Source organism: Sturnira hondurensis, unplaced genomic scaffold, assembly GCF_014824575.4.
Source record: "Sturnira hondurensis isolate 20B ecotype Veracruz unplaced genomic scaffold, ASM1482457v3 Scaffold0006413, whole genome shotgun sequence".
Taxonomy (NCBI): Eukaryota; Metazoa; Chordata; class Mammalia; order Chiroptera; family Phyllostomidae; genus Sturnira; species Sturnira hondurensis.
This window is the reverse complement of record NW_028079044.1, coordinates 47,014,565-47,027,259: the sequence shown is the minus strand read 5'-3', so window position 1 is coordinate 47,027,259 and position 12,695 is coordinate 47,014,565. Positions and strand designations below refer to the sequence as shown.

Here is a 12,695-nt window from a genome sequence, read left to right as displayed (position 1 = left end):
CCAGGCACATGCCCTGACTGGAAGTCGGACCAGCATGCTTTCCATTTGCGGGACACTGAGACATACCATTCAGGGTGAAATAAACCATTTTTTAAAGTAGCCAGAAAATGTGATTCCTTGTCATTGATTTTCACATTCACATTGCAGCTCTATAAGCTGCCCATAGGCCCACAGTCCATTCTCCACACTGCGGATGAAGTGGAGAATTTAAATTCTAATCTGATGGTATCACTCTCCTGCTTCAGTAGTTTCCCAGGGCTGCCCAAAACTGGTTTTACCAAATGCCTCCTGTGGCGCACACATTATACGTGTGCCGTTGTGCTCTGAATTACTCTGCTCCACGTGCTGTCTGTCCACCTGTGTTGGTCTTGCACTTTGTGTAGTCTGCCACGCTCTGGCTCCCTGCCCTGTTTGCAAACTCTCACTCCTCCCCAGTGGACACTCCAGTCTCAGCCCAGGTGTTACTTCCTCAGGGAGGTCTTTTCCGACCCTTGAACCAGGAGGTCCCATTTTTATACCTTTCCATTACACTGCGTGTTTCTTAGCGCACAGCAGACTATGGTAATGTCTCTTTCCTTTCTCTGTGTGGGCAGGCTGTGTGTGTCCATAAGAAGGAGGTATGTCTGTGTCATCTGTTTCCCCAGTGCCTGAAGTATTGTAGAGAGTTAGTGACTGACTATATAAAAAAAGGATAGTAACTGCCATTTGGAGTTATTGCGTGGATGACAGATAATATCTATAAAGTGTCTAGCCCAGTACCTATCACATAATAGACACATAGAAAGTACATATGATGATAGTAATTAGGAGACTAATATTTTATGAGGTTACCGAAGGCTAGGTAGAGTGTTGCTTTATTTGAGAGACAACTTATTATGGTCGAAAGAATAGGGCTGTAGTCAGAAACACTTGGCATTTATAGTTACACCCTCGGGGTCTAATGTCTTTGTAACTTAGCTCATCCATCTGTAATACCCTTGTCGTAATTACTGGTGGAATTTGAGTGAGAGACTCGGTTGGCTTACAGTTAGGTCTTCATGAATAGTCAAACTACTATTTTTTTAAGTTAACGGTTGATCTGACATGAATTTATTATCATTAAGAAATATTTGTTTATTAACCTGACACTTATTCATTAATGTCAGATCACCATCTGGCTCCGTAAGCTATTTTTTCTGAATAGGATCTAGCATTGTTTTCTGGTTTTGTAATGTTACTAAATTATTTTGATTTCTGTAACTTTTTTGAATGAAATATCGTTATTGCCACTTTAAACACAGTACTTAGCTTGGCATTCCAAAGTGGCACTTACTTTAAAGGGACCATTTTACTTAATGTAATGAAATAGAATGTTGATATTATCATCCTGATATGCTAAATTCTTAAGAAACTCAGGAAGCTTATTTCCTTCAGTAGCTGAAAGAAAGCAGCTTCTTTTTATAGATTAACAGCATATTCAAAGTATGGTCATTGACTGGTCATTGAAGTTGGTCACTGACTCGTAGCCATGCACAGATTTGACTGTGGGGACACAGCGCTGGTGTAGAAATGCCTTAGCTGTGGGTAGCAATTACCATTTCATAAAGTCAGCGTTGTAGAATGGTAAGTATAGTGTAAAATAAGTTATCGTGTAGAATGGTAAGTGTAGTGTAAAATAAGTTATAGTATAGAATGGTAAGTGTAGTGTAAAATAAGTTGTAGTGTAGAGTGGTAAGTATAGTGTAAAATAACTTATAGTGTAGAATGGTAAGTATAAGTGTAAAATAAGCCCTTTGATCCTGATATTTAATTCAGTTATCATTTGCATTATTTTGAATTTGAGTTTATAGAATACAAAATTGAATTTAGTCTCTAAGGTTTATTTGTTTTTTTAAAGATTTTCTTTGTTTATTTTTTTAGAGAGAGGGGAAGGGAAGGAGAAAGAGGGAGAGAAACATCAGTGTGTGGTTGCCTCTTGCACACCCCTTACTGGGGGCCAGTCCCCCAACCCAGGCATGTGCCCCGACTGGGAATCTAACCCACACCCCTTGGTTTGCAGGCCCATTCTCAATCCACTGGGTCACACCAGCCAGGGCCGGTTTTTGTTCTGTTATACAGTATTCAATTTGAGTGATTGTATTTAGATAATCTGGGTTTTAAAGAGAAATTACTATATTTTGCTGTGTGTGATGTGCACCCATGTTTATGGCCTAAACTTTCATGAAAAAAGATCTTTCGTTTTAATTTTTAAATCCAATTATTTATTTATTTATTTATATTTAGATACTTGTTTTTTGTATTATAAAGGAATTTTAGCATTTATTTTTGAACATATCATGGTACAAGAAATTTTATGTGTCAAATAATTACAAAATACAATAAATACAAGGTACAAGAAATTTTAAACAATTAAAAACATTTATGTACATATAGAATTAGTACTATCTATGTATAATGCACAGTCTTATTTCTCCTCCAAAAATTTGGGCAAAAGAGTGTGCATTATATGTAATAAATATGGTAGCTTATGGAAATTGAAATCATAACATTTCTAAATTGTTCACTTTCTAATTTACAAATACCAGGAAATACAAGCAATATTTCAATCCTTCTTGTTTTAGAAACGGCGTTACGAGGCCTTCTGGGAGCCTTGACGAGCACCCCGTACTCCCCCACACAGCATCTCGAGCGAGAGCAGGCTCTCGCCAAACAGTTCGCAGAGATCCTTCATTTCACACTCCGGTTTGACGAACTCAAGGTAGGGTTTCCTGCCGCCTGACTGTAGGAAAATCACGAGTCTTCGAGTGAGCACAGGACGAACTGCCTGGGGGCCATGCTGTAAAACGTATTTGAATGATCTCCGGTGGTCTTTAGCAAAAATGGAAAACTGGGTTTAAAAATTATGGTAGGCCTTTTGCTATATACATAGCAAATTGCCCAATTCAGTCTTCATTTAACTTCATTTAAAAAATATGTCTTAAACAACAGTATTGACCTTTGTGATATTTTTCCTTTTCTGCTCACCCCCAGTTTATCTCAACTTACTTTTACATAAAAACATCGAAACGCCCTCCTGCCCCATCTCCAGTGTACCTGTTTACCTACCTACCTACCTTCCCTGTGAGAGGAGTGCGTGCGTAGAAACATGCACTGGGTCTCCTATCGGGCAGACCTGAGCCCCACCGGGGGCCTTGTCACAGGAGCCTGCGGCATGGCCAGGTCCTTTGACTTCTCAGGGCCTCAGTCACCTGGTCTAGGAAATGGGAGAGCTGGGTTCCCAGCTTCAGCATTTTGTGATTGCATCAGAGAGAACTGTTCACTGTTATTAATGATTAATAATAAAATGATTATTATTTGGGCTCTCAGAGCCCAAATGACTTAGATGTAAAATCTTAGTCTGTGCAAAGAGTGTCCTGTTGGCCAGGTGTACATACTTTTGTTGTAATTCTAAAGCAAATGCCTATAGATTTCTTCTTTTTCTGTATTTGGTAATACCAATTTTGGGCAAATCACCTTTTCGTGTATTTTGTGAAGTAATGGAAAAGATGAAGGGGAATGTACTGACTATGCCTAAGAGGGGTGTACAGTTTTACATGTTCAGTAAGGACTAGTAAAGTATTAACATAACTAAGTGTAAAAGGCCATCTTGGCAATACCAGTTTTAGTCATTCAAATGTTATTGCAAATTGGAAATTTATTTCATAGTTAAAACTGTATTTAGTAGATTTTTCACTTAATTTTTACAGTGTCATTTATATGTAACACATTTTTCTGTCATCACTGTCTTCTTCAGATGACAAACCCTGCCATACAGAATGACTTCAGCTACTATAGAAGAACGCTGAGTCGGATGAGGATTAACAATGTCCCAGTAAGTCAGTGCTGTGAATTAGGGGGTGGCAATAACTCATCTCTCAATTTGTTCAGTTTGTCCATGTGTTCATTCATTTGCTCATTCATTCTGGTAAAGTTAAAGCTAGTAATTAAGTTAGTAATGGTGGGCAACCACAGCTGAGGGAAGAAAGAGCAAAATGTAGCAACCATATAGTGTTTTTAACTCCACTTTTTCATTTCAATTCCTATGACTACTTCAAGAACATTATTTTTGTGTATATAACATTGATATTTACCAGACCTCTCTATGTATCATCATCTTACTGGCATAACGGTTTGTGAATCAGTGATTTGGAGTATTTTGCTCCTGTGTTCTTGGAATGGAAGACTCCTGGAGAGAAGTTGGCCTGGGACAGAAAGGACTAATGTTGGCAAGAGGGGACAGCAAGGTCGTGGGCTTGGGGCACTTCTTCGGTGCCTGTTTCTTGGCCGGCATGGTATCTGCTCTGGTCCGTTTAGGCTTGTAGTCTCTTGACTTCTCATCTAAGCTGCTTAGTAAAACCTTAACTATGAAGAAAATATTATCTTTTCCTCTAGGTATTTTGAGGGCCTGTATTGGATGGAAAATAGAGAAATTTCTAGGCTCAGTCTAACCTCTAGTAGATAGTTTAATTAAGAAATATTATAGCCCTGGCTGGTGTGGCTCAGTGGATTGAGCGCTGGCCTGCGAACCAAAGAGTCATGGTTTGTTTCCCAGTCGGGGCACATGCCTGGGTTGCAGGCCGGTTCCCGGTAGAGAGCCCTCGAGAGGCAACCACACCGTGATGTTTTGCTCCCTCTCTTTCTCCCTCCCTTCTCTTCTGTGTAAAAATAAATAAATAAAATCTTTAAAAAAACAAATATGAGTATGTAAGAGGGCTGAGTGACACAAGAGGTTAGGAAAAATGCCAAAGGAGTACCATTCTCTTTTTTCCTTTTCATTGACTCAATATTTTGTGATGTGGTTGTTCCCAAGACAATCCTTGAGTGTGAGGAAAGACTTCTTTTCCATCAGGCATCTGTTTTTTGTGTCAGTCAGATTCTGCATAGTCCAGTTCCTACTATGAGACTTACTTCATCTTCTGTCTTCCTTATACCTACCATGTAAAATAAAACACAAGCAAAACACTTAATTCTCTATTATATTCATCCTGCCATCACTCAAGGCCAAAGACCTTAAAATCACCTTGTACTGTCTTTCACCATCCAAAGTTATAAGTAACTTTAATCCTTTTCAAGTGAAGTGTCTCTGAAATCTTCCTGTTCCATTCCTCTTGAAAGCCTAATTCTCGGCCTCTCTCTGGTGATCATTCTATAGCAGTAGAATTCATTTGCTGACCTACAGTCTTTCCTCTTGGTACAGTCTGCCCGCTATCATTCGTTAACTTTCTTTAGAAAATTGACCTACTCATCGTTCCTTTCTTCTGATGCTTTAAGTGGTTTACCGTCACAGACAAAAGGTCTGGCAGCATTTAAGGCCCTCTGCAGTCCGACCCCCACCTTTCTAACCTTGTCTTTCACCAGTTGCTGCCCCTTATTACACCGACTACACTGAGTTACATGGAACTAAGTCATTAGAACACACGCTCTTCTCCTCCAGCTGACTGTGTACCTGCCCATCGTCACCGGCAAAGGCTGAACTCTTCTGGGAGCCTGTCTGAGAGTCTTCCAGTTCGACTTGGTCTCCCCTTCCCCCTTTGCTGTCGTCACCTCTTAGCATGTCACTGTGGATGCTTGTGTTACCAGTGCGGGCAGGTGCAATGTCATGGTCCTCTTCCCGTCCTCCTGAGCCTTGGGAATCATCCCTGGTACACAGAAGGCAGCCTGTCAATGTTTTATTTCATTGCTTAATATTTAAATTACAGGGTGAGGCAAAAGCAAATTCACAGTTATGAGTACATGAAACACAGAGTTTATTCTTGTATTATTACTTATTAATTATTGTATTATTTTCCATATGAACATTGTAAACCTACTTTTGCCCTGACCTGTACTTTTAAAGAGGTTATCTTTTTAAAAAATGGCTTAATGCCATTTTTAATCTTTCTATTTTTAAGACTACTTGAGGGTCGAAAACATATCTTAGGAGTATGTATTAGATTAATTTAGCAAACATTAATGAGGCAGGCATTTGACTTTTATAAATGAGATAGTATTTAATAATTTATGAACTGATATCATCAGATGCTCTTATTTTCCACACAGGCAGAAGGGGAAAACGAAGTGAATAATGAATTGGCAAATCGAATGTCTTTGTTTTATGCTGAAGCAACCCCAATGCTGAAAACCTTAAGTGATGCCACAACAAAATTTGTGTCAGAGGTAAGCATTGCCGGGGAGCTTGGGTGGGTAGTGGTTGCCCGTCGGCGGACACAATGATTACAGTCAGTCGGTGGTGTTGAAGGCCGTCTCTGAGCTGGTGGACTCCCAGGGGTGTCCACTGAGTGCTGGCCCCTCTGCCGAGGCCCACCTGTGGTGTGTGAACCTGCCTATTCGCAGCCTCCTGCTGCAGGTGTAGTCCACCCCTCAGTGGTGGTGTGGTCCCTTCCCCAGGCCTGCCCTGCCCCCAGGCTCTCCTGTCTCAGTTGATAGAACCACGGACAGGCAGGCCTCATTTTATCATGCTTCACTTTACTGCACCTCGCAAAGGCTGCGTTTTTCACAAATTGAAGATAAGACGTTTCACCAGCCAGAGGATTATGACTCGCTTTATTGCGGTCTGGAACCAAACCCACAGTATGTCTAAGGTCTGCCTGTACAAGCAAATAACTTACGGCCTATTACCCTAAAGCCCCTTCTTCATCTCACCTGCTGCGTCCACTCCATCAGACAGTCTTAGTGGCTCTCTCCCCCCAATATGTGCTGAGTCTGAAAACCGAATCCCTGTCTTGCACCTCCGCATGAGCGCCCCACGCTCACCTGGATCACGTCGTTCCTCTTCTGACTGTTCTTCTTTGTTCCACTCTTGCCCAGTAGAGTCCTTTCTCCAAAGAGGAGCCGAGTAATCATAAACCATAAACCACATTCCCTTCCTCCTCAGCTTAAAATGTTTCCAGTGACTTCCCTGTGCAGTGGGGGTGAGACCCACATACCTCCTGCCTCCACGCCCCTCCTGTCTGCATGCCGAGGTGGTCTCCACTCGGCCGCAGCGTCGGTGCCCAGTGCCAGTCGGGGCAGCAGTCTTGGCTGCCGAGCTTGGAGCTGTGTCTCCAGAGCTCAGAGCAGTGCCTAGAATGGAGTGCGTTGTTTGTACAAAAGTAAGCGTAGGAACCAGATTTTAAAGTTGCTAATTTTTGATGTTATGCTAGGTTTTAACTTGTACTTACATACTAACTTTCTGTCACTTTTACTTCTTTTGTTCCCTGTACACATTGACAGAATAAAAATTTACCGATAGAAAACACCACAGACTGTCTAAGCACCATGGCTAGTGTGTGCAGAGTCATGCTGGAAACACCGTGAGTATCAGCTGGTCTTTCTGACTTTCACAGTCCTGTGAAATGGTTATCCAGATATGCATAGGTTGTATTTGGAAGGTGAAAATTAAGTATATCCCAGGTAACCAATGTTAATATATGAATAGAATTAGAATTACTTGGCAGCTTAATGTAACTTTTGATTAAGTGTGAAGTCCAGTTGATTTTCAGGTGCCTCAGACCAGTCAGACTAACTTACACTTTTCATAGTGTGGATGTTGCGGTCCTTTTTGGGGGGGAGGGGCAGGGCAGGTAGGGGAAGAGTTTTAAAGCTCTTTGTTTGCTTTTCAGAAAGTCTTCCTTTTCAGTAAAGAATCGTGCCTCATTCTTCTATATAGCCCTTTCTCTCAGTGTTAGTTCCCAGTCTTCATTTTTTTCACCTTGGATCCGGATTCTCCTCTGGGCGGCTCCTCCCCCTCTCTCGAGCCCTTTATGATGTCTGCCACAGTGTTGTCTGGCTGGCTTTCCTGTCACAGGCAGAGCCTCCACCCTGGGTCCCTGAAGTATATATGGCTGCACCAGAGAACTTCTGTTTTTGTGGAGCTTCTGGTTTTCCAAAGCACTGTCGTGTACACTGTCTTATTGGAAAACCTTAGGAAGCAAGAGGGTAGCTATGAATCCTCGTCATCGTCCTCCTCCTCCTCATTTAGGAGACTGAGGCCCTGGGAAATGAGGGGACCGACCCCGCCCATGTGCCTGGGTGTCTTCATCCTGCTTCTCTGTTCTGGCTCCTGTGCAGGCTGCCTTCTGCAGAGGCAGACTTCTGCCTCCTATTTCTGACGCGTGAATAATATGACCAAATCTTAGAAAATCAAATTCCAGTGATATAGTTAATGTGTTTAGTGCAAATTAGCAGGCACCCTTGCTCTTTAGCGAGTGACTTTTTTTCATCCTATTGGTGATAACAACCTTTACAAAGCACCCGTTCCCAGACGTTTACTTTGGGGCTACTTTGCATTTCTCTAGAGTAGTCTGATTTCTGCTAGCAGAATGGGTCATACACTGAGGTGCATACAGAGGCCATAATATGCAAGTGCCGACCGGTCCTTACCACCTCATGTCTACGGACCCCATTGAATGCAGGAGGGTGGCTTAATGTTTGCAGTTGTTTTGGAGATTAACAGGTTTCTCTTCCAGCATCAGCTTGAGAGTTGAGTCAGCTCATTAATGTGTGGTGTGCTCATCGGTCCATGTCCTTTCTGCCCTCCAGGGAGTACAGAAGCAGATTTACAAACGAAGAGACAGTGTCATTCTGCTTGAGGGTAATGGTGGGCGTCATAATACTCTATGACCACGTACATCCAGTGGGAGCATTTGCCAAAACTTCAAAAATTGATGTAAGTTACTTGTTTTATGTACTTCCCGACCGTTTCCTTGACTGAAGGGCAGAGACTGTTGTTAGAACTGGCAGGCCACTCTCTGTCCCCGAGGTCAGGGTGGCAGTCTGTGGTCGTGGTGGATTTTGGTCTCCTGCCCGTGCAGTGTTTCTTAGAGCCTGTCTACAGGTGGGGTAGACTGGCGAAGGGTAACTGTATTATCTCTGAGAGTATGTCCTTGTGGGGTAGGGCAACCTTATACTCATAAGTGGTCCTTGAGCGTATTGGGCAATATAAGTAAATAATCTGATGTAAGAAGAAATTTTATTGTATCCTTTCATTCCTTTGACCAAAGGCCATTTCAAACAACAGATTGATTTCCAAATATACAGGAAAGGGCAAAAGTAGGCTTACAGTTGGGAGTACACAAAACACAGAGTTTATTCTTACTATTTATTAATTACTATATTATTTTTCCGTACAAAGAGCTGTGAATACCGTTGTCCCACGCTGTCTACTGCACATCAGTGGAGGTGCTCCAGTGAAAAAAGTCGAAGATGACACATTTTCCTTTCTCCTCCCACTCACAGTGATTTGTGACTGTAGCCTCAGTTTTTCTTTTTTGTGATTTCTCTTCTCACCTTTTTGTACCTGGGTCATCAGAATTACTGGCTTGGCAAAAAAAAGTTTGTTTTGTTTTTTCCCATAAGATGGATCCAGTAGTGCTTAGGTATTTTTAACTTCATTTGAAACAATTTTTTAGATTGCGTTGTGACAGCTGTCCATCATGTCAGCATGCGTTTAGGAAAACCATCAGCCCTGGCTGGTGTAGCTCAGTGGATTGAGCACAGGCCTGCGAACCACACGATCGCAGTTCGATTCCCAGTCAAATCACATGCCTGGGTTGCAGGCCAGTTCCCAGCAGGGGACACACGAGTGGCAACCATACATTGTTAATTCTCTCCTTCTCTCCTTCCCTTCCCCTGTAAAGATAAATAAATAAAATAAATCCATCAAAATTGATGAATTTTTGTGTAGCCATTTTAATATTGAAGATGGAAGAAAATACACCACATTTTTGGCATATTATGCCTTATTATTTCAAGAAAGGTAAAAAGTCAACTGAAACACACATAAAAAACCAAAAGATTTGTTTAGCATATGGAGAAGGGACTGTGACTGATCGAACGTGTCAAACGTGGTTTGCGAAGTTTCCTGCTGCAGGTTTCTGGCTGGGTGATGCTCGTGATACTTGGGGAGAGCAGCTGAGGGTGACAGCGATCAGTTAAATGGAGACATTAATTGAGAATAGTCAGTGTTGTACCGTGGAGGAGAGAGCTGACATACTCAAAAATACCCAATCCGTGAAGTTATTGGTGAAAAAGAAAAATTTGTTTTATTTTACTGAAAAAACATGCCGTTTTTGGCCAAACCCACCGTAACCAGTGTTGGGTGATAATGCTCTTCCGGCAGCCCTTTCACAGCTGGCTCGGGCCCTTGGCATTTCCTGTCTGGAGTACTGATTGCCTTCACGTGTGTCCGTCACGGGGCGAGAAAATGAGTTTGTTTACCGAGTGATTCCTGTGTTCCAGGAATTTTACATTTGTTCTCCCATTAACTCTGAAAATGCCCCTAAGATGTAGCCGTTATCTCCCCTACACTAATAGAGAAACTAAAGTTTAGGAAATTAAGTACTACAACTGCTAGTGAATGGTGGAGCGGGATTTTAAACCCACATCTCCATGGCTTCCAGAGCTGGTGGGTTTCTGCTTTGCTGTGCCTTTTTACAATAAGCAGGCTCATCTTCCTTACACGTCATCTTCAGTGACTGGCTTCCTGTTTTCACAGCCTGTAACAAGTCCCCACTGCCACCCCCTTCACTTCCAAAGGGGTCCTCCTGGCTTTCAAGGCTTTCTTTAAACTCCGCTATGGGAGTCGTGTCGGTTCCTCAAAATCTGTCCCCTGTGTGCAGTATCTTTTATCGCCTTTGTCATGGCTCGTCTTTCTAGAGAGCTCCTCTTTTCCTTGCCAGTGTATCTATTTCATCCGCGAAAAGGCTACTCAGCACCCTTTCAGGAAGTTTTCCCTTAGCTGACCCTGAGTTTTCTCGTGGGGATGGGCGTGGTTCAGTCTGACTTGGTTCTTCAAAAGTTTTCTTTGACACACTGGAAATAATAAGATTGAGGTAGATTTTTCTTTTCCTGTTTTAATAAATACATTTCACCCTGGCTGGTGTAGCTCAGTGGATTGAGTGCTGGTCTGCGAACCAAATGGTCACCAGTTTGATTCCCAGTCAGGGCACATGCTTGGGTTGTGCGCCAGGTCCCCAGTAGGGGATGCGCGATAGGCAACCACACGTTGATGTTTTCTCTCCCTCTCCCTCTCTTTCTCCCTCCCTCCCCCTCTCTTGAAAAAGAAAATAAAACCTTTAAAAAAAGAAGAAAAGGCCCTGGCTGGTATAGCTCAGTGGATTGAGTGCGAGCCTGCAAACCACACAATCGCGGTTCAATTCCTAGTCAGGGCACATGCCTGGGTTGCAGGCCAGTTCTCGGTTCCTGGCAGGGGACGCACAAGAGGCAACCATACATTGATGTTTCTCTCCCTCTCTCCTTCTCTTCCCCTCTAAAGATAAGTAAATAAAATCTTTAAAAAAATAAAAAGAAAAAAAGAATAATCGCAATTCTAGTGTGTGCTTCCTCATGAGTTCCTCAGTTGTAGCGTAAAAGTATGACTACTTTGAACTTGAATGTTAGACAAAAACAGATGTTTCACCTTTTCTGCTTGCTTTTCTCCTAGATGAAAGGTTGTATCAAAGTCCTGAAGGACCAGCCTCCGAACAGTGTAGAAGGCCTTCTCAACGCTCTCAGGTGGGTGCGGGCACACGTGGGGCAGAAGGGAGGTGGGAGAAGGTGCTTCCAAGTGAGAGCAGCGCAAAGGGGTGGATGTGGATGTTAAGTTAGAGATGTAAAGGCCTTGTTTTTGCCTATTGGTCATTTTGTTTCAAATACTGGTTACAGTCTTTTTATAATGAGGTGTCTGTGTGTGTGTAATGAGAATAGCAGCTTTATTTCTTGGCTAAAGAGTTTGGTTTTCACCCTTTGCCTCTCTTAAAGCAGAGGTTGCTAATTTATAAGGCTAACATAAATAAAATCCAGAAATACGGAAGTTTAAAGAGAAAGAAATAGAAATCTCACTATTTTATGATAAACCACTCTGTAACATTTTTCCATATTTTTTCTTTATTCTGGTAAACAGTCACAGCTCTGTAAGACAGGTGTCTTTTCTCAGCGTAGACTCACTTGATTTAGTTACTGAAGCTCCGGAGAACGCTGGGGTATTTTTTAAGTGAAAATCTTGGCACATTATAATGACTCTACTAACCTTATCTTTATCTAATCTCTATCTTACAGAGATTTAATTAGTAAAATTTCTTCAACATTAAAGATGATTGTCTCGTTAGTTATTTTGGGGGTTCAAACACAGAGGTTGTATGAACATAATAATTCTATAGTGACTTTTTGAGGACGTACGCCATCTGTACTTTGCAGTTTACCTGATAGAGTGGAATGATTTCCAGTGTCACACTCCCACGTTTCGTAGAGAACACTCGGTCACTCCTGGTGCGACGTCAGGAAGCAGAGGCCAGGCGGTGTCCCGCTGGCTGAGTGCCACAATCAGATGATGGTGTAAGAGCGTGGAAAACGTTGCGTACTCAGCGACTGCCTGAGCAGAGGCGGTCTGTCCTAAAGGGACATCGGGATGATCAAGGAGCAGAGTAAAACAAGGGGAGAAACACCCTCAAAATGTCAAACCACTTCAACCACAAGCCTTAAGTCTTTGGGATGTTCTACTCTGGAGGTTTTTCACTGGTATCACCACTATTTGAGGTGTTGTGAGTCTTTCCTACCTGACCCCTTTCTGAAGACGCCCTGTGTCCCAGGCAGCCCGGTTCTCCTCTTGAGCCCTTTCTTTTCTGAAGGGTGAGATTCTCTAGAGCCAGCAAGAGACAGGGTTCCTTTTTAAACAGTAGGAGGTCTTTGCAGTCTAGGAG

At 42.4% G+C, this 12,695-nt stretch overlaps 1 protein-coding gene across 11 annotated transcripts in view; it reads left to right on the top strand.

Annotated features, from left to right (window-relative positions):
- CYRIB (CYFIP related Rac1 interactor B) overlaps nt 1-12,695 on the top strand; it is a 131,264-nt gene that overhangs the window by 114,577 nt on the left and 3,992 nt on the right. For all 11 annotated transcript variants that reach the window (XM_037048548.1, XM_037048554.1, XM_037048551.1 and 8 more), the window contains 6 exons: nt 2,601-2,737; nt 3,773-3,850; nt 6,058-6,174; nt 7,231-7,310; nt 8,539-8,665; nt 11,441-11,511. In XM_037048548.1, coding sequence (XP_036904443.1) covers nt 2,601-2,737; nt 3,773-3,850; nt 6,058-6,174; nt 7,231-7,310; nt 8,539-8,665; nt 11,441-11,511 — 610 coding nt within the window. The remainder of the gene's footprint in view (nt 1-2,600; nt 2,738-3,772; nt 3,851-6,057; nt 6,175-7,230; nt 7,311-8,538; nt 8,666-11,440; nt 11,512-12,695) is intronic.